Source organism: Cygnus atratus, chromosome 1 (assembly GCF_013377495.2).
Source record: "Cygnus atratus isolate AKBS03 ecotype Queensland, Australia chromosome 1, CAtr_DNAZoo_HiC_assembly, whole genome shotgun sequence".
NCBI lineage: Eukaryota > Metazoa > Chordata > Aves > Anseriformes > Anatidae > Cygnus > Cygnus atratus.
The window spans coordinates 26557384-26578082 of NC_066362.1; the positions used below are offsets into that span (position 1 = coordinate 26557384).

At 40.1% G+C, this 20699-nt stretch overlaps 1 protein-coding gene across 3 annotated transcripts in view; it reads right to left on the bottom strand.

The window, feature by feature from the left end:
- The window catches only part of ST7 (suppression of tumorigenicity 7), a 145798-nt gene that overhangs the window by 13279 nt on the left and 111820 nt on the right, over positions 1 to 20699 (bottom strand). For all 3 annotated transcript variants that reach the window (XM_035544053.2, XM_035544055.2, XM_035544054.2), the window contains exons 10-12: positions 15634 to 15706; positions 13929 to 14031; positions 3096 to 3246 (exon numbers count right to left, since the gene is read on the bottom strand). In XM_035544053.2, the coding sequence (XP_035399946.1) occupies positions 3096 to 3246; positions 13929 to 14031; positions 15634 to 15706 (327 nt within the window). The remainder of the gene's footprint in view (positions 1 to 3095; positions 3247 to 13928; positions 14032 to 15633; positions 15707 to 20699) is intronic.

Consider the following 20699-nt stretch of genomic DNA (forward strand, 5'->3'; position numbering starts at 1 on the left):
CAGCAGTTTTAGAAAACAGACCAGGCTGTGAAGATCTTCCAATATCAACCCCTCATCCTCTCCATAGTGCCCCCAAAAAGCCAAGTAAAAATCCAATAAACCAAGCCTTGTGTGAGCCTCACATGCAACAACCTCGAGTGTCCGTACAACAATGTATGTGGAGGGATGGATGTTCAATGCTCATTACTTCAAAATCACTAACAGAAGCTTTTCCTGAAATTTTGGCTTAATATTTAAACAGATGATCAAGCCTCTTCTGTCTTACCCTAAACTGCAGTAGTATTAAGACTCTAATCGAAATCAAAAGGGACAGTAAAGCTAAAGATGGCAGAACAAATTTTGTTGAATTTAAACAGCCATCTTCAATATGTGACCTAATATGGAGTACTGACAGCAAAATAGTTTATTTAGCAGTATTATCAGCCACAGAAGAAAGTACTCTGGTGTATACATAAACAGTTTATGCATAACAGAAACTACTCCTACAGTGGCAATTCACCATTGATCCATATACTTGTAAAAGCTACCATAACGTTTGAGAACACGTAGGTATTTACTCTTCATGCAAACACTGGGAAACATGATGCACGTTTAGAAACTGACAGTGATGAACAGGCTCCTTGGACTCTTATGAAATTTGGAAACACTTTCTGTATGGAGCACCTGAATCCAACCCAGAGCAACATTTCACATGGTGTCACTCGGGATTGTGATCTGCACCATGAACACAACTATATTTTGACTGATAAAAAAGATAGGAGCAGGAAACAAGTAACTTTCTAGTTTGATGATTATCATTATTTTCATAACCTCACTTTTCTCAATTGGCGAATACAATTTAGACAAAGCACTCCGTAAGTATCTCAGAGTTGAAAACACCACAAAGACAATTCTGGATAACTTTTGTCAGAGGCCACCTTACTTCGGAGTGACCTTATTCTCCTCAGAAGCGTTCAGAAGGTGCACCCAAGCAACTGACTTACTCAGACACAGTGCTTAGTTCTGCCCAAATCTCACAGGGTTACAACTGAAGAGTACATGTTTATGTGGGCATTAAATTCCTATGTACAACCTGCTAAACTGAGGCTTGTGGGTATTTTAAGTGCACTGACAGAATAGCACAATTTAAAGACAAGCACATAAATGAAAGAAAGCGAGGGCAACTGACCACATATGGCAGACAGTTGGTATGAAATAGCATTTAATTAAATTTATTTTCTCTGTTATGTTTCCACTGGATTTAACTTACAATTAGGCAGAGATGCTAAGGAAACCTTTATCAAATAAAGGACGTAACTGCAACATAAATAGCTTCCTATATCCTTAAAGAATGTTACCCATACTAAGACATGGACCAGAAGTTATAATTATTAGACTAAATTCTAGTCAAACCATTAAATCCCACGGCTATCCGTGCTTGAGGAAAATCTGAAAAAAGTTCTTGAGGACCACTGCACACAGTTCATCTCTCTCTGAAATTGCTGTGCAAAATGAATTACAGATTTTTCTTTATAGGTTACACAACAACAGTCATTAACATCTTACAGGATAATGTACAAATATTTCCTAATGAATTACATATTCAGCTTGCTGTGGGGGGTAATAAAGAGAGGAATCGATTCATGTAGTTAGATGGGAATGCCCCACACTGCCTTCAGGCACAGATGACTACATTTCCTAGTTGGCAGGATGACTGCAGTGCAGCCAACCTCCAGTGCCAAAAGCTGGTCTTGGAAACAGCCCCTTAAGGACTCCCCAGCCTGACAAAGCAAAAGAAGATCTATTTGGGATTCTCTCCAAAATACTGCTCCATAATGATGGCATATAATGAGGCCTTGGGCTAAAGGACTTCTGCAAGCGTCTGGAAAAGAAGAAATACTACAGAAAGACAAACCACTGAAAGAAAGCTATGACAGAGAAAATAACAGACCTGAAGAAATCACAGGAAAAAAGCAAGCAGGTAGGAGAGAGAGAAAACCCCAAATGGCTATGGTACAAATTACCAAGCAAGGTGTTCTATACACCTAGAAATAAAGCCATTGTTTCCTCAGGAAACATATACTGCAGATTAGGCAAGTTCAGGTCATTTAATACAGTGACTGAGACAGTAAGTCACTTTTAAGTTGTGTTTCAAGTGGTAAGTTCCTTTCTGTAGGAATTATCATAATGACAACCTGTACCTTTTCTAACAAACCTAAGTGAGAAGAGCAAATGGAGGCAGGAAAAAAATGGTGGTATGGTAACACATGAAAAGGCTGAAAGGAAGCAGAAGAAAGCAGTGCAGAAAAAAATGGACTGGATTACAGAAAGAAAAAATCATCATAAAAAAGGCCACAAGGGCTTTTTCTAAATGGTCATTTTTAATTCCTTGGAACCTGAAAAGGACACATCAAAGACAGGATAAGATAATTTAGATAATTTAGATGTGAAGGGTTAATATATGATCTCTGGAGATCATATACTCCAACCTCCTACTCCAAGCAGGGTCACCTTCCAAGTTAGATCTGGCTTCTCAGGGCCGCGTCCAGTTGAGCTCTGAGAACCTCCAGGGATGGTGATCTCACCACCTATCAGCAACCTATTCCAATGCATCACCACTTTCATTCTGAAAATATTTTTCTCATGTCTAGATTGAATTTCTCATGCTGCAACTTGCGTTTATTGCCTCTTGTCTTTTTGTTGTGCCCTTCTGAGAAGACTCTGGCTCTGTCTTCCATATTTTCTTTCTACTGGGTGTCTGAAGACAGCAGCTGAATCCCCCTTACACCCACCAGAAGTCTTTTCCAAGATGGATAAAACCAGCTCCCCCAGTGTCTTTTCCTACATCACATATTCCAGCTTTCCAAGCATCCTAGTGGTCCTCCACTGGATTCACTCCAGCTTGTCAATGCAAAAAAAGCAACAAAACAAACAAAAAAAAAACATAAAATACTGTCTTGCTTTATACTACACATTTCAAATAGTTCAGTGCTAGTGAGGGTATAATTGACCTCCAAAAATTCCACATGCTATACTTCACAAAAATCTCTCATTTTCTCATGACATTCAATAAAAAATATTTGATTAGCTTCTTTGTAAGAAAAAGAATTACTTACTGCCTTCCCATGTACAGTGTAAGAGATTCAATGCTCCCTCTACCCTTTTCCAGTGTTGAAGATGAAAGAAAGCATATGCTATTGCTTCACTGTCCCCTCTCTTCAGAATATGTTCAGGGGGCAGAATTAAGCTTTTCATTTCTAGTAGATACTGCAATAAAAAAGCAGAGTACGATTATTTCAGGAGTAATAAAAAACACAAAAAGCTTCCTGCAATTCTACAATGCATACTGAAAGGTCTATTTCCCTAAAGCATTTTGTTTCATAAGTGTTTCATCAGATATGTAACATCAGCAATTGCACTGGAAGATAATTACGGAATGATTCCCAGACACTAAGATACGCTGACAGATGGTTAATGTTTTGCTCTTCACTTGCAACAGGAGGACCATGGAGAATTTCAAACTGAAATGCCTCTCTTATCGAAGGGGAAGAAAAAAAAAAAAGCTCAAAGTAGGAGAGAGACTCTAATTGCAAGAGCTTTTTAATTAGAAATGTTCATAATGAAATGAAGACGACATTAAGCAGTTCCACGCACATAGTCATAGGCTGCACACAGGTAGCTTTACTGCATTACCATCCACAGGGTACTACGTCTGTAAACATGCAGGGCTGGCAGCCACCTAAGTGGCTACCACCAATTTACAAAGAAATAAGGTTTACAAAATGTAACAAATATCAGATTTCCACACACACACAAAAAAAAGTACTTGATATTTAAGATTGCTACTCAAAATACTTATTGAAAATGGCATGAAAATGAAAAACACCACTGGCCAAACCCACAAACAACTCTCCCAGTTAGTGCATCCCCTATAGCAGCAGGTGACTAAAACACACCGAGGGTTCATGCCACAGGAGAAGACAGAGGTCCTGAATGTTATTCAAGCAGGGGATCTTTCCTTATTCCCCAGCCCATGAGTTAGACCACTACCAGACCAGCAGACATTGCCTCGGCATTGGTGTTACTTCGTCCCAGTTAGTGGAGGGGAAAGATAAATGGATGGGGGAGGATACATCCCTCGTTGGGAAGCTTTACGAGGAAAAGGATGACAGACAGAAGTCACAGGCTGCTGAATCAACTCCTGTCTGCCAGCTCTCCTCCACGAAGTACAACACTTCCCAGCTGAGCACTAATTTTGCTTCAATTTCATAGGGAAACTGTTGCTCTCTTCCAGGATGCCCAAGGGCAAACGCTCTGCCCACTCGGCTGTTTCATACAAGAGGCTACGGGTAGCACCTGAGTCACACAGCACATGGTCCATGGGCTTTGCATGAATTACAGGAGATTGCTACTGTTGTCAGAAAGAAGGATGATTGCAGGTGAAGGAGGGAAAGAAGACGGCTGTTTCAGCCGCTAGGACAGAAGTATAAGGATGCGAAACTACTGGAAAAAATATCTACAATATTTACTAAGAGGCTGGCTTTTTTTGGAGTGGAAAAAAAAATAGAGTCAAAGATAAGAAAAAGACTGCAGATTTTAGATAGGGAGGACAACAGTTTGGTGAAATTAAAGAGGGTACAAAAGAAAGTTATGGACAATCACCAGCAAAAAGAGAATAAGCGCGCAGCCCCTCTACTTTAGACTGGTCTCTGTGCCTACACGCTGGTCTCTGCTTTGGTTGGGAAGAAGGAGGACTGCAGAATTAAGGACTGACAAAAAACAAGTGCAGGCACTTGCCAGAAGGTTGCTGTGACCCATCAAAGGTGACAGAGAGGTGTGGGTGATGCTACCCTCTTGGCTCCTGCCAAATACCAATTTCTGCAAATGGGAGACTTGCACGCTGGCTCAGTGATGCATGAAAGAGGAACAAAAAGAGGGGGAAAGAAACAAATGAGAATTCAAAATCATCCTTGGAGAAAGGAAGAGGAAAGGCCCAAGAGGAAGGAGAATCAGGTGGCACAATGTCCTGGAGGGCATCCTAGAGCTAGTCATCCCTTCGGCCAGAGGACGCCTGGAAGGAGCTAGACAAACAGGTAGGGGATTGAAAAGACCAAGGTCAGAGCAGAGAACTAACAACACCAGGAAACAGATAAGCAATTCAAAGGGAAAGAAAAATCACCCATGTTTCTGATGCAGGTCACTATTAAAAGAGAAAAAATGAATTAGCAGTGGGAGTAACGTGATATTGGATTTTCTCTAAAGCCGTTCAGAAAGATTAGAGAGATCTGTGGAGCAGGTGGATTAGTGGAGGAAGCTGCAATCTAGTGGGCAGGACGGTCTGATGGGGGATTGAGAGTGGCAGAAAGAATGGAGTAAAGACCTGACAAGGGAGCTGCCAAGCTTACAGAGATATAGGGAATGTTCTTATTCACTGCCTGTATGAATTAGTCACCCCTTTAAAAGCCCAGGTCCTACCCATTAAACAGAATGGAATAGGGTTGTGCGAGATGCAGACTGCTTGCTACCTGTTCTGTTCATTTAGAACATACCTCTCGCTTCTGTGTTTTTTGCAAAAATAAGTGAGAAGTTCTCAATATTTAAATATTTCAGTCAAAGGGGAAAAAAAGCCATGTCACTAGCTGTAGGGAAAAAAAGAACAGGAAGCAATGTCCTATCTCTAGGAGCATTAAGATGAAAACATGTTCTTTTGATTCTTGTGTATTGCTTGTTAGCAGTGATTAAAAACAAATCAAGTGGAAATACCTGATGGTAGGATGTACCTTGACACTTGCAAATCATTCTTAGCCCTCACTCGGTTGTTTTACAACTACCTTTTCAGTCTTCATTTTTCTCAGTTTCAGAAAGACAAAACTATTTTTAAAAGTTCCTTGGGTCAAAAACGGGACTCCTCCCTCACTCCTCCCTCATTACCCCATCACAGCCACACTTTTCCAAACAAGATGCCCGTAATATGGCTTGGTGACATTCAGGACGGCTCATACAAAGTTGACGGATGGCTCAAGTCTCAATCAGGCCTTGTAATCGTTTTTGTTCTATGCACAGAGGTCAGGCCCACCTTTTGGGCATATAAGCTATCAACTAATTTACTCTGGAGGGACTGCCGGCAGGAATGCTGATTGTACGCAGCCCCAGACAGACCTCAGCTGGAACACTCTGTACATCAGGCACATCCAGAAACATAAAGATCAAATTCTACAGGAACACAGCGGAGCTAAGCAAAAACATGGCAAGCCTGCTGCGTGAGAGAACACTTGAAAGCTTCCATTTGTTTAACCTACCTATAGAGCAGAAATGGGTACCGAAAAGGTACCTAGCTGAAGGCTGAGCTTGATCATCTGAAGGAGGGATATGGCAGTCCATGACAATGAATGAATTTGATATCCTAGAATATGACATCCATTCCTGTGTTGCTGTATTTTCAAAGAGAATTCAAGGGCCCTGAGAGCCCTTCCACCTTCCTGGAGATTTCCTCAGAGAACTCGGGGCCTGCTTGCAGATAGCACATCAAGGCAGGCTCCATTTTTTGGGTGACTGCAGGCTACTGCCACCCAGGCACCTGACAGACAGGACCGAGTCTCAGAAATCTGCTGGGTTTCTACCAGATTGTCACTGTGATGAACACAGTCCCCACAAACATTTTTTACTGGAGAAACAGGCAAATTCCAGTCAAATGAAATTAAATGAAATAAATTTTTCTTCAAAATCTGCCCAATCCACTGCCAATTTATCATGTGAATCGCAATCCTGATGGACTTCAACGTACAACAAAAACTCCAGCTCTTGACTAGCCAAAGACATTTGATTTTGGTTCCCAAGTTGCTGCTATTGCACTTAAATCAAAGATGCTACACGAGACAGTCAGTCTTCTCTTTAACATCAAAGACTACAGGGTGGGAAATTGGCTGTTTATACCTAATTTCCAAAGGCCTCAGTCCAGAGCACAGACTTGTTCTTACAGGACTAGTATAGACATAAGATCCTAGCATACCAGCAAAATTCATAGCACTGTGAACTCCAGCTGGCTTTACAAGAGAACAACCAACACCTCCTGAGAGATTCCTTATTCGCCTGTACCTCTCGATATACTGCCTGCCATGTGTGCACAACCATGATCCTACATTTAAAGCGATAAAAGTTCATCACCTTTTCAATACTTTGAATACAGAGGGAAGACAGGGAGGGGCTTTCTGTCATCCTGACAGGGCTCTGAACCCAAGCACGGTTCCTGTGCAAGGGAAGTCAAGTAACAGGCTAAATAGCCACAGTAAGCAAAGAGTTGGCCATCAGGGAAGAAACGGAGGTGACAAGCCCTGCACATCTCCACCTGCACTTGTTTTTCAATGACAAATGAAGAGGTTTATCTAGAACAGGAAGTAATACACACCACCACCACCACTATGGGGTTATCATTTTCCTTTAAAAAAGGGATCAGCTTGGGGAAGACAATCTAGAAAATTTCAGCCAGAATGATCTAGATGTGATCGAGGTACGAGTGAATACTCAAGTTGCCCAACTATTACTGTCACCAACAGATAGCTCACCCAGCCCCTCTCCACTGCACTGTGTTGGTTTGAATTTTGTGTTGTTTTTTGTTTGTTTGTTTGTTTCGTGGGCTTTCTCTTCCCTCATCCCATACTTCTTCCTGACAAAAAACTACCTTTTAGGAGTTACAAGGGGAACAGCACGTACTTCCACAGAAGGCTTCTGGGCTGGCTACTTGATATTTTAATAACAAAAACCATGAGCTACAGCCACTCTGGACATATGTGGGAATGTACCTTTTAATGAGCATTTGGAGGATGACAATGGAAACTTGCAAGGGTGTTATTATTGTTGTTATAATGCCTATAGGTGCAAACACTGTGATAAGTGCTGTACAAGCACTTCATTCTGTACATGCAGTGTAATACGGGGAGTTTATATTTCTCTTACTTGAACTGATTGAATACACATTATTTCTTTCATAATATTGACAGCACTCTGCCTACTACTTCTCCTCTGCTGAGACTGCTTTTAACACTCCAAATTAATGAACTACTTCAGTGCCCCATTATAAAATACATCAACTAATCGCAGGAAGGTTTTCCCTCAGTTCTGCATCTTACCTCTGAAATTACAGCTCAGGCTGCTCACAGGCAATAGTCACTGCACCTGCGACAGCATCCCCTCCAGGCCAGAACATCAGAATTTAACACTGTTTGAACAGGAACTCTTCCTCCCGGTGGGATGAACAGCACAAGCTTAAAGCAAAGTTCCAAAATACTGGATTCTACATGCCCAGAGAAGCCAACTGTAGGTCACACTACAAGGTCTCATTGGATTGATGGTAATTAACAAGGTTGGCCTTTTTGCTGGAGATACAAAACAAATCACTGTCTCAGTGAGCAGCTAAAAGCTCTCTTAAACATGTCTGGAACAGTTTCTCTGTAATACCATGGGGTGTGCGGGACGGATTCCTTTCCCATCTGGTATATAAATTTGTTTGCATTATTTGTTTCTATTAGCAACTACAGCTTACTAGAAACCACAGGAGCGTTCAGAGACACAGTTCTCATTATAAAATAAATTACAATGAAGAAGATAAGAATGAAATGAGAAAGAATGAAAGGGAGAACAGGTAAATCTTTAAAAGTGTTCAAGTTAATGGTTGGTTATAACTTTTTAAGAAACAGTTTACTCACAAATGTGGCATTTCTTAAAGTATCATCAATATTTACAGTCTGAATAAATTGCAGTGAAGTTCAGCAGGTACCCTCTTTACATCAGTTCAGCCTCCTGCTTACATAGCCACCCCAGGCAACTGTGTGCAGGGCACAATTCTGGCTAAATTTTAACAATTAGATATAAGGACCACCATCTGTCCCTCTGACTTTACTGAACTTAAAAATGTTTGTGCCTTATAAATTACAGAAAAAATTTGGGTGGGAGGGGTGCGCTTTTCAGGGTGAGTTTGAGAGGAGGAAGCCTTGCAAATCGATTCAGAAAGGGTGTTCCGCAATTGAGGAACATCTTAGACATAGCTGTGGTATTTTATCAGCATTAACTTGAGATAGTTACATTGCAAAGAAGCGGGGAAGCTCCAACAATAACATATAAATAATACTGACGAAGTCTTCCGTGCATACGTACATACTTTTTCATATGCTCCATGACCTATGTACTCTCCATGACCGAGGATGTACTACTCTCTTTTCCATACAAAACCCTCTGGAATACAATGATACCCCAACTGTGGCGATAAAAACTTTTTTGCCGTTAACTCTTAAATTTTTGAGCAGCACGTTGCCAGTGTCAGCACATTTCCTTGGGACAAACACTCTACAATGCCTGATGCTATACTAACACAAAGGTAGACCAGACCATAGAATCTCATTTAAGAAAGAGATGGCTTGAAAAAAAATCGGGCAAGTGGCCACAAACAAGCGATACAATTTGGTGTGATTCTTCTCTTAGTGGAACTCACAGCTCTTTGCTTTGTCCTCTTTCCTGCTGTACTGCTGACTTACATCTGCCACTGGTATGCTTTTCTTCTACTAAAAAGAAGCCTGAAAATATTCTGCCTGGTCACCTGCTTTCTCTTTACAAAGCCAATCTCTGCCAAGGTATAGAACTGCAGTTTGCTGTAGCTGAGTTGTCTCAGCAACATAAAGAAGACAAACTCTGTAGACAGAGGTAATACCTTCTATCAGATATTTTTCTGGTACAGCTTAAAAAATTAAGTGGCTTTCAAGCACAGAAACCTTTTGATTACAGGTAAGATGTCTTCAGAATGAGAAATCATCATCAGTTGGACAGTGGTTCAATTTTCACTGCAGTCAAGAAAGAAATCACTGCTGACATACCTAAGCTGGCCTTACACTACATAGCTGAGCTTCCAGAAACAGCACAGCCAGCTCAGCTGCCTAGCTTTCTGGATAGATTTGGCAAAACGCACGGAGCTCTGTATTGTCTTTGTTCACTAAAACCTAGTTCTGGTTCCTCCACATGTCACATCTTGTCTCCAGCATAATTCAAAAGCAATGACAATTTATCACCTGTAGCTGAGGCTTAATGGACTGACCTCCGGGAGGAAAACTGTCATCGAAACATAACTAAAAGAAATGGAAGAAGAACCCTGTGTCAACAGAAGATTAATTGCTGGAAAGGTGGCTGCCTGAAGAAAGATTACCCGCCTTACTAGGTCTCTGTAAGAGGCATTTTTGTGTGGACACAAAATAAATGTGGAGTCATCCAGAATCAATGGAATTGGGTGCACACCACAGAAACCAGCCAACATCTGAATGTTTGCTTTTCACTATCAGTGCTCAAGAATTCCCATATCTTCTAGAGAAGAATTCTGATTTTGTCCATTTGCTTACACTAAGTAAATTCAATTAATAACTAAAAACTTGGTAAACAAAATTCCAAAGCCAGATTGCTTACTAGCCTTTTCTGTTTCCCTCCTCCTTTATGCAGGATGATCAGCCCTTTTGCATTCAAAATTTGTTTTGCTTGTGATGAGTAAGAAATCTATTTACTTATTAGAAAACCTTTTCAGTGTAAGAGTAACTGCTTTCTCATTTTCTTTTGCCTACATCTTCACATGACAGAGAGAGACACGACACAGAGAGAATGCCCAGAACCATGCATACACACTGGCTCCCATGTGGAAGACAGGTGCTTTTGCAGGGTTTCTCACCTCTATATAAAGATGAGAATCTGGGACTTTCAGACTGTTTCTTCTTAAATAAAGTGTTCCTACATCTTCAAATTACATTTGAAATAAAGTGTAAGAAGGAAAATCTGACCTCTGCAGTATCATTATGGAACACTGGACTGGAGTCTGGCCATACATCTCCTAGAGAAAATCATCAGTGCTGTAGGAGTCTAATGGTTGTTTTACACCAACCTCTAACAGGTCAAAGGCAGACCCAGTCTCCCTTTGTTTCCAAGTCTAGCTCAGCAACACCTCTCAGCAAATTGTGTTCCCCGCTCTCTCCTCATCTCAGAATTCCCCGCTCTCTCCTCATCTCAGAATCTCATTAACAAAAATCTGCTGTTTCCTGTTAAATGTCCCAAAAATGCATTTCCAGTAATAATCTTTTTTATGTGATGAATTTTAATGATCACACTGAAAATGGAAAATCTCCTTTTGAGACAAACCATAAATATATTGAACCATTTAATTTTTTTCCTCCTTAATAACGTAGGTCTTTTCAAGGCTTCTGCTGAGAACTTTGCAAATGCTTTCAGTAATATGTCAACTTCGTAATTTATTTCTTCCTCAATCAGAAGAAGAGACTCATTAGCGTTAAAATGCTAAAGAAGCTTTGAAGACATATTAGCATTGTGGCACTGTTCAATTTCTTGTGATTTCTTTTTAGCTGCTTGCTACAGTTTATCTCTGTTTCTAGAGACTTCAATCATAATTGACCAGAAATTGAGGTGTAATATCCATACTCTGCGTAAAATTATAATCACGGACATGTTATTGCTACCTTTATAGCCTTTAGCTAATAGCAAAGAGAATATGAGTGCAAAATCAGCAGCGCTGTATATTAGTCTGTATGAAAACTGGTTACACTGTTTTAATGTCAAAATATGAACAAAAAAAAACCAACACAACAAAGTCTGCTCCCATTAGTACCTCATTATCCTGGTAATCCATACTTTTCACGAAGATTTTTAATTTCAGAATGACAGCCTGTGAAATTCAAACTGAAGGAATCAATTAACAATGTGAACTAGACTGAGGAACTTAAATGTGGACTGGACTTTTGTTAAATTAATAGTACAGAAAATAACATGAAATTTGCATTTCACACATGGGGGATGCTTGTTGGAAAGGGAATTTCAGCCTTTTATTGAACAGTCACCTAAACAGGAGTTGGAGAGTGAGACAAGGGTCACAAACAATGAATAGAAGCAACGATCTTCAAGCAAAGCAGCATCTTGAAGGTCTGGAAGTGCAGAGATTACAGGGGCAACTGCCACAATTTACAGTAAATTAGATTTTGCAATGGAAATCAAGCCAAAGAAAAGAAGGCTCTTAACTATGAACAGAAAAAGAACAAGAAAAAAAAAGGTAGCAAGTAAAGATTTAGCCTTAGTTTCATGGTAGTGTTGGGCATGGGGGCAACAGCAGGATGGACCTTAAAAGAGTATTCGGAAGTGGAAACCATTGCAGCCAATTGTCTCCCCACCCCTGAGCAATGAAAGAACTGGCCCCAGAAACTGTCAGACTTGCACTACAAACTTAAAAGAGGAAGATCCCCATTCAAAATCAAGTGATCCAGTAATGAGAATAGTAAATGGAGTACCACGTATTTAAAGGAGGGAAATAACGTATATTAATGTGGATTTATTAGTACACAACCTGTTAAAAAAGATTTTGAAGGAAAGAATGATCAAAGGCATGGAGGTAAGTAGGCTACCAAGGAGAGCTCATGACAGACTAAATTGACATCTTTGCTTGGCAAGTTATCTATTTTTTTTAAACAAGGATGTAATGTTTTAACTGGGCTTCAGTAAGAATTTGAAAAAGTTCACCCAGAACAAGACTGGATTAGAGAGGCAAACAAACAGCCAGGTAGAAGAGAGTACCAATGGCTGTGTTGGTTCAAGAATCATTGGGATGGAAGAAGATAAACAGAGTTCCATAGGATATCCAAGAGCAGTCTTGGAACCAAATTTGAATATTTTCATTGTACAGCTTGCCACAAAAGGAGAAGATCAGCTAACAACACAAAGGGACTCATCTCACCTAAATCTAGTCTAAAAATCAGGCTTTTAATGGAAAATAGTTGCTCCTTTCACAGTCAACGTAGAAAGAAGCACCTCAGAGGGAAAGTCTGTCTAGAGATGTCTAACGTAGTTCCTTCTTGCCACTGTTTGTCAAGGAAGTCTAGACAATTTTATTAAACAGCCTGTCCTTCTGATAGCTAAACCATGCTATTTAGTGGATGGCATAACAGATATATCTCACAGAAAGAATACTTAATTCCTGAAATGCATGGGAACAAACTTTCTGAAATACATGCGTACACAAGGAGGAAGTTTTGAGTTTACCTTGACCAGACTTGGTGTTCAATTCGAGCTAATGAATAGTCTCCCTACATTTAAACACACACGAGCCTTCTGCTCTCCAGCAAAGGCTGCTTGCTTTTCACAGGGCAACACTGGTCCAAAGGAGGTTTGCAGGGTGAGGTTCAGAGGCAGATCTCTATGGGCCAAAAAGCATCTGCCTTCTAATTTGCCTTTACAGTGAACTTACAGACTGCAGGTGAGAAAATAATAAATTAGCCTTCAGTAGCCATGGGCAAGATTCTTACTGCTGAGATACACATCTCGGGAGAGGATTAGGGAATTAAAACATAAATCCCTTTTCTTACTGATCTTTGTAGTTCTCAGTGATTCTTCATCTCTGAGCTATGTGTTCTCAGAGCTTGATGACAGAGTGCTGCATAAGGATTACTAATGCAACTTGTTTGAAGCATACTATGAACTCCAAATCTAAGTTTCTTTATATGGCATATCAAAACCATATTCTTTTATGTAGTCATCAAAACAAAGAGAATATGCTACTTTAAACTAGAAGATACTTTATGGCTATTGTGCAAAGAATAATCTGTCCCTATATATAGTTCTGTCCTGCAGCATAGCATTTGGTGGTAAATACTACGACAATGCAGTATGCAATTGTTGGTCACACAGAGGACTCACTTTAGCTAAAATTTAAAGTTTCGAGGTCCAGAGTAGAAGACACTTTATGTGAAATACCAGAAGAAAAAAACTGTAGAGACTTCTATCAGCCTCTTTGCCCTCCCATTGTTTGCTCCCCTTTCTACAACTTCACGTGATAATCAAATACAAACAAAACAAAACAAAACAAAACAGGAGTTAGGACCTCAGCAGTTCTACAGCTACGACAATGCTTTCTCCATACTCACTTTTGGCACATGTGGATTAAATTCTACTGCTCTGTGAATAGCTTCTACTGCATTCATCTCTGCAGTACTCAGCCCTCGCCTTGAGGCAGCCTCTGGAGAAAATCTAGAAAAGCAAAGGAACAAACACATTAGGTCAGAAATGCTAGTAAGAAAAAGGCAGAAAAAGAATCTAGATCATGGGCCCATGTAACCAAACTGAGTCAATTTCCTATGCTCTCCAAACTTCCATAGTAAGTGGAAACTCTAAGTGATCTGTTACGTGAAGGCCAATGAAAATCCCAGCAGAAGTGGAAAGCATGTTTGCATCTAGTCAAGGCAGGAAGTCAGTTCAGTCAGATCTTTCTCTGTCACTAATCTAAATTTGCTCTAGATACCTTTCTAAGGGGCATATTCAAGGCTGAAGTTGCAGAAAAAAATAAAAGTAAAAAAAAACAATGCCAAATAATCGTTGGAGGGTTTCTATTAAAAACAGGTTTGGGGAGGTTTGAGGGAGGTTCCCAACCCAATGCCCCTGGGCCAGGTTGGGATGGAAGCACGATGCAGCAGCAGTAGCGGGTGGTCTACTGGCCACAGCACCATTGAGGGTAGCATGCCCAAACTGCGGGCAATTCATCTGCCCCAGTGAATGAAAAACCAGACCATGCAATCTCTTTCTCACCTCACACCTCACGGCTAACTCCAGAGCTGTACTTGGCAGGCAGACACCACAGGGAAAGCTGTGACAACCTTAGCCCTGCCCTCCCAAGCTGGAGTCGCTGTGTAGGGAGGAAAGATGTTGCAGTAGGTACTGGCGATCTACAGGATAAAAAGAATGAAAGAAAATTACTTAGATCTTGATGTGTACATACACTTTAAAAGCAAAAACTGTCAGGATGTCAGTCAAGAAAACGGCTTTCCACTCTACTTGCTTTCCAACTTTAGGGAGGCATTTGACCCTCAGGTGCACGGACACAACTCCTGCCTGGGATTTGTGTAAAGGCATCTGAGAGCAGAACTGGGATCTTTGGGCTCCATCTCACAAGGAGCTGAGCACCTTTTTGGAGTGGCCCAGCACCCTCAAGTCCACAGGTATCAAGTAGATGTGCTCAGCACCTTGGAAGGTTGAGACCCAAGAGATAGCCATAACAGGAATGAGCAGATATTTGTGGGTCTAAAAATATGAAATTATCTACCTCTCAGAATCCCTGACATGGTAATGCTAAATCCACCTGCCACTATTTAAGCAGTCTTCTCACAGCATTTGTTAAATGACATTGTTACCAGTGTATCCACATGCATTTATTACCTTTTTGAGGTCAGGTTTATATAAAGTCGAAGAGGTTGAGCCACACAGCACCTTTCAGTTGAATCTTCTTTATACTACCTAGGAAGCCAAGGCTCCCCCAGACAGTATACGTTACAGGATCTTTTAGTTACATCTTCATTATACTAGCTAGGAAGCCAAAGCTCACCCAGATAGTATACATAAATATGAAACAAGAATCGAATTTAGGCTATTTCTCTTTTCTTCTTCCGTAATATTTGAACTGCAATGTTTGATCACTGCAATTTTTCTTCTTAGATATAAATTAATTTTGTGAATTTACTGCAGGACTGAATTCTCCTGCTAACCCAGCAGATTGTTAGGGTGTGGGCTCAGCAGATCACCTAAGAGAAATCTTGAGTTAAATCAGGAATTTTGTTGGAGAGGTTCTTATGCACTTACTTGTCAGAGACAGCTCTGGCTTTGAGCAATGCAGCTGTGTAACATATTGTTGCTGATTTTGGTAAGCTTATATCTGTTGAAAAGAAAGGAAAAAGTGAACATCTGAGCCCTTAAAAGTCTGCAGAAAAAAGTGTTTGATCGATACTTCATCAAAGTATGCATGGGATGCGCAAAATTATTAAGTGAATACAGAGTACATTCTGATCTCAGAACTTGCACTCTCATGTTACATCAATTTTAAATTTCCACCCAAGTAAAATATACAGGCTTTAAAACCTGTGTTAATGACCACAGGAACTGCCATTTAATCATCAACTGGTTCATTAGAGAACTAATTCAAAGAGTGCAATTATGGAGATACAGTGAAAAAAATCATTACATTGTACATAAAAGTAACCTGGAAAATGTGATTTTTTTCCAGTTTATGAAATGTTTAAGAAATAGCTGAGGGCTATCTTATTCCTTCCTCTTGTTTTCACTACAAGCAGTTGTTTAATATGAATACAAGGCAGCTACACAAGTTAAGACAGATATTTAAGTAATAATGGATTTGACATGCAAGCAAACAACTATTAGATTCACTGCAGTTAAAGATCAAGAGTACAATTAAGGTGTTTTGCCTCTTATGGAAATCTTGAACCAAAATGTTCACCAGACAGCCTCGAGCCATTTTATGCTGTCCCAGATATGCAAAGCAGCCATACACCTGACTTAACCCATTGGTTCAACTTTATACCTGTTCTCTACCAGCAGATTGGCACCAAGCATCCAAAGGGTAGAGATAAATGCTGCTTAACAGATTTCATCTATAGATTTGTTCCCCCTCTACAGAGAATTGACTTCCACACTAGTAATCTACCTAGCAGACATATTATCTAGTGACTGAAATATTCCAGCATTAGACTGTAAAGATTACACCTAAATAAAAACAAAACCAAAAACCTAAGGGCTGGATTCTGCATACAGCACACTGTCTACTACCATAAGTAAATCCCAATGAAGTAGTAAGATATAAAAAGCATTATGGCCCAGAAACAGCTTCCACTAGTAAATATCAAAAATAAACAGTGCAGTAAATACAAGGCACTGGACTACGCCCACTGCAAGAGTGGAGAGTTAATAATTAGACCATTGTTCTCAGAAATTATCTATCCCTCAGTTTGTCATTAAGAGTGAGATGTAGTGAGCATGTTGGATACTCCCCTACAATATATTCCAACTCTGATTTCATTGGATTGTGTAACTGTAGCAAGTAAAGTAATTAAAATCAAGGGCATGCAGAACAGACTAGGTGATGCATATCTGAATTGCTACAATAATAGAAGCTAGCTACAAACACACACTTGAGCACACCTTCAGTGACAGGAAGAGAAAATATTTCTATGCACCTCCAATAACCCTGCTTATACCAGGTTCTCCTTGGCATTAGGAGTTAAAAGCCATTTCCAGTAAACAAAAGTGGTGTTCTGCAGAACATACCAGTCTCTGTCCTCTAGTTAAAGGCTTGTTTTCAATCATAAATGGATTGGAAGGTAGAGTATCTTTCTGAATGCAAAAGAAAAACAACAACAACAACAAAACAATGACCTGCAGTCATTTCTGTGGGTTTGATTTGGTCAGTAGAATACCATATTTTCCTCTGATCCATATAGTGTTTTTCTGGGCCACCAAGTCATCTTTCTCTCACAGGAAATATTTTCCCTTCCATCAGTTCAAATCTAGCAATGTTTGTTGAGGATTGGACATCTACAAAATTTTGTATGAATGATGCAGAACAAGAGGTAGATCTACTGCTATTCAGAAATCCCTAGAAACTTTCCCATGCAAACTACCCTTATAAAAAAAGAAGCAAGAAGAGAATGCTTGTCCTACTTTGAGTAACAGAGTAAGAGCACTTTAAGGAGCTGAAAACTAGAAGGAATCAAGAGGTCTAGCATATGCAATGGATGCAGCAGAGGAAAACCAGTTGTTATGAAAGCTGCCTGCCTTGTTTCAACAAAGGAAGTAGGTATGCCAGCAAAACACAGAATGACAGGAAGAACATGGCATTCTGTCATTAATACACAATCCATGAGGTTAAGCAATGAGACTACTCCACACAACAAAAGTCACACCACATGTGTAATGGCTAGTTTCCACATCAGATCATTGATTCCTGAAGGGTGAATGTTCAGTGGAAGTTACACGGACCAAGCTGTGAGGAGTACAATTCTAGGATAAGAGCTTGAGATATCATACAGTAGGAACTGAGCTTGATGTGAGGTTAAATATACTAAAACAAAACACTACATCACAAAACAAGGTCTTCTACTAGGAAGTAGGTGCTCCTAGGCTGGAAACAGCTGAGGGAAGTCTGTGCATGCAGATTTCAGGATGATGCATTGTAAGGTGCTGGCATCTACACAGGAGGGAAATGTGGCGAGGTGAGGTAAGGCTTAGGTACACCACCTGAGTCATTCCTGCAGAAGCAATGGGATTTTTCAAGAGAATTTTGTGTTCAAATCTCATCACCCATGTTCAAGATCAACAAAAGTAAACAAAAAGACTGCGAATTGGTTTTGTAACAATCCAAATGAAATATGGCTTGAGAGATGATACAACTATTTCCTATGCATACCCACAGAGAACACCAGGAAAGGGGAAGGGCTGTTTAATTGAAGGACAATGTTGGCACAAGAATAAACAGTCCAACATTAAATTTAGGCTGGGGATTAAAAGAAAGTTTTAAGACATGAAGTTTGGAGACAGATTTCCAGGTAGAATAACGGGGCAAACAAAATAGCTAATTTTGTTTAATAGCTTGCTCAGCTCACAGAAAGGGTAATCTGTAGTAAATACATCAGCAGGGAACCTGACTTACCCAGGAGGGCTCTTTCACTACTAGGCTCCTAATAAGCAAGCAGCAATTATTTGAGGATAATACCTACAGTCCCTTGGCAGTGGAAGAAATGCACACAAATGTTCGTGTTTATGTTGCTGTGGAGATAGTGATCACCCTCAGTAGGTCCATGCTGCTTCCCTCCTGCTTTTTGTTTGCCCCATATTAGGCTGTAAGGATTCAGTTCTTCTATATCCTAGCCTGATCACTACGATACTTTAAAACCTTCATATAATTTAGGCTTCATTTCCTCATCTGGACCTTCACATTTTATAAAACAGCATAAAACAATTATGTCTGGTTATAACTTGAATTTAGCAAGGGAATCAAGTCTAAACTTATTGTAGGAGATAAGTCCTCTGTCAGGAACCAAAGTGAAGGTTTTCACAGATGAGTGTGTCCAGCTCGCTGAGCCATCTGGCAAAATATCTTCACATATACTGTTTCCCACCCTCCTATGATTACTTGTGGACTTCCCACAATGTGCGAAACTATGCAACTGCTATTCTGTTCTCAAAACTGTCAGGATATTTTTGCTTAGTAAGAACTGATATGACAGTCTAAAAAGGCTCTCCCTTCTTTATTGCTTGTATCTTTAAACAGAATACAAAATAGTTGAAATTGAATTAACAGTCATTTTCTTTGGAGTAGCCCCAGAGAGCTATTGGGAGGGCTGGGAAAGCGAATTCTTACTGGTTATTTGCGTTGCAAGTGATTGCATTTGAGAATGAATTAATGGAGGATGCTATGGATAGGGATTTGCAACCATATTATCACTAATTCTGTGATTTGTGGTATCCAGAGTATGCCATACATCATCTAAATAGATCATGGGATTTCTTATTCTCATAAAATAGCAACTAAACCAAGAAATGATGAATCTGCGTGTAGACTGGTGCAACATCCCCTATCCAAGTCATCAGAAAGCCCTACGTGTGAAAACATGGGCATGTTGCAATTCCTTTAGTTATTAATAAATGGGAAATCTAAGTGACTGATCAGAAACTACTCCCTTTTTTGACCCAAAAGGTCTTGTTATTTCCAAGTCAGCAGTGAAGATTCCTACAGGATTAACTTTAGATAGGTGACTAGTCTTATCAGCATTAATAGGATCAAAAATATTTGCTGAAATAAGCTGTAGATCTGGGGCCACAATCTGTACAGTAAGATCTTTTCAGTCAAACTGCTAGTTCTTCTGCATACAGCACTGAAGAGAGACTACATTTAAGGTACCAGATTAACTCACATATTTCTAAACATGCAACCTTTAAGGATGCCAACAAACTGGAAAAGTTATGTGAAGACATTAAAAAAAAAAAAATAGAATACAGGACATGCAATGGTTTGGTCTGATTTTCTCTCCCTCAGCCCGTGTATTGACTCCAGTGTTTAAGGGATAGGCCAACACTTGCCTTGTCAGCACAGAACTCCCTCAGTTCTCTGCACCTGCAGACTAGATTATCAACTCGTGCACAGGTGGAAGGAGGAACTGCTTACGGGACAGACTGAAAGTGGTCTAATACATAAATATGTGCTGGCTGGATCAGTGATGACAGAAGAGAGATGCAGTCATCTATAAAGATACAAACATTGTGGAAGAAAGAGAATTAAGCTGATACAAATGGTTAAAGCGAGAGTAACGAGATGGAATTCAATAATGGAAAACATGAACTGAACATCGGGGGAAAAACACTTTGTCAGAAAGATCTACTGTCCTGTGGTATTATCTCCCACAAGAACAGTCATTGCTTGAGCCCTTTTTCCTCAAGACATGGTAGAAAATATGTTGGAGGGAGCAGAACTATGAACACAATGACCTAACGCTTACTTTGTGCTTGTAACACAAAGCAGTTCTGATTTTCTGTAGTTTTGACATTTGTTCCTCACTGGTGGAAGACCCCAAAAGCAAACACACTCACTGTGCATGGTAAGGCCTGGGCTTTGGTCCCCTGGTAGGATGGGAAAAACATTTCAGCAAAAACAAAGGGTGTTTAATTTTACTATGAGCACAGCTAGTGCTGCAACTGTTCAGATACGGACATACTTTGAGGGTTACTGCTGGTTGTAAACGTGTCATTGCTGAGGTGAACATCGCAGTGACCAGACCTGTGTCAACCCCTTTGACTTGACTGAGTTTAATCCTAAATGCATCTAAAGGGGAAGGAACCTTTTCTGCTATAGAAGATTA